At 52.5% G+C, this 798-nt stretch overlaps 1 gene segment (V, D, J or C); it reads right to left on the bottom strand.

Annotated features, from left to right (window-relative positions):
• Nucleotides 1-48: 48 nt before the first annotated feature.
• On the bottom strand, nt 49-584 carry LOC103213590 (the record flags this gene model as incomplete). The annotated part of the segment is given in 2 exon segments: nt 49-100; nt 274-584. Coding segments are annotated over 2 exon segments (363 nt in total), but the record flags the coding sequence as incomplete, so codon positions are not given.
• Between the last annotated feature and the right edge of the window lie 214 nt (nt 585-798).

Below are 798 nucleotides of genomic sequence, written 5' to 3'. Positions count from 1 at the left end.
TGGATGTAAGAATGCTTCCTCCTGTTACAATACAACTTTTGAACTCACAGATGTCAGGGGGAGGCAGAGAATCATAGAAATAGAGAGATTCCCGGGGAAACTGCAAGATGGAGAAGAATCCCCGGGCTATAGCCAGAAACCTGCCCTTAAACCACATCTGCACCTGCCTCTGGATCTGAATCCTGAGCTTGGTGGGTCCGGAGCGCCCCCTGCTGCCCGTCCCTGTGCCTGCAGGGGAGATTTTTGTCTGGGTTCACACTGACTTCCCCTCACTGTGCCTTTCACACAGTAATACACGGCCGTTTCCTCGACTTTCAGATTTTTCATTTGCAGATCCAGCGTGTTCTTGGTGTTGTCTCTGGAGATGGTGAATCGGCCCTTCACTGCGTCTGCGTAATATATGCTACCACCACTGCTACTAATGGATGCGACCCACTGCAGGTCCTTCCCTGGAGCCTGGCGGACCCAGCTCATGGCAGAACTGCTGAAGGTGAACCCAGAGGCTGCACTGGAGAGTCTCAGAGACCCTCCAGGCTGACTCAGGCCTCCCCCGGACTCCACCAGCTGCACCTCACATTGGACTTCTGCAAACACAGAGACATCCTGGTCAAGGAACCGTCACACATGTCCACAGTCTCTCTCACTCATGTCCATTCACATGCACTTGTTCCCCATAAAATGACCTTTCAAAACAGCAACAAGGAAAACCCAGCTCAGCACAGACTCCATGGGGACTTTCTGTGATCAGTGCAGATCACTGAATGGGGACGCTTGGAATCCTGATTTTGGGGCTCCTCT

Source organism: Orycteropus afer, unplaced genomic scaffold (assembly GCF_000298275.1).
Source record: "Orycteropus afer afer isolate SDZICR_OR568_19922 unplaced genomic scaffold, OryAfe1.0 scaffold11945, whole genome shotgun sequence".
NCBI classification, from domain to species: domain Eukaryota; kingdom Metazoa; phylum Chordata; class Mammalia; order Tubulidentata; family Orycteropodidae; genus Orycteropus; species Orycteropus afer.
This window is presented reverse-complemented; position numbering and strand designations above follow the sequence as displayed.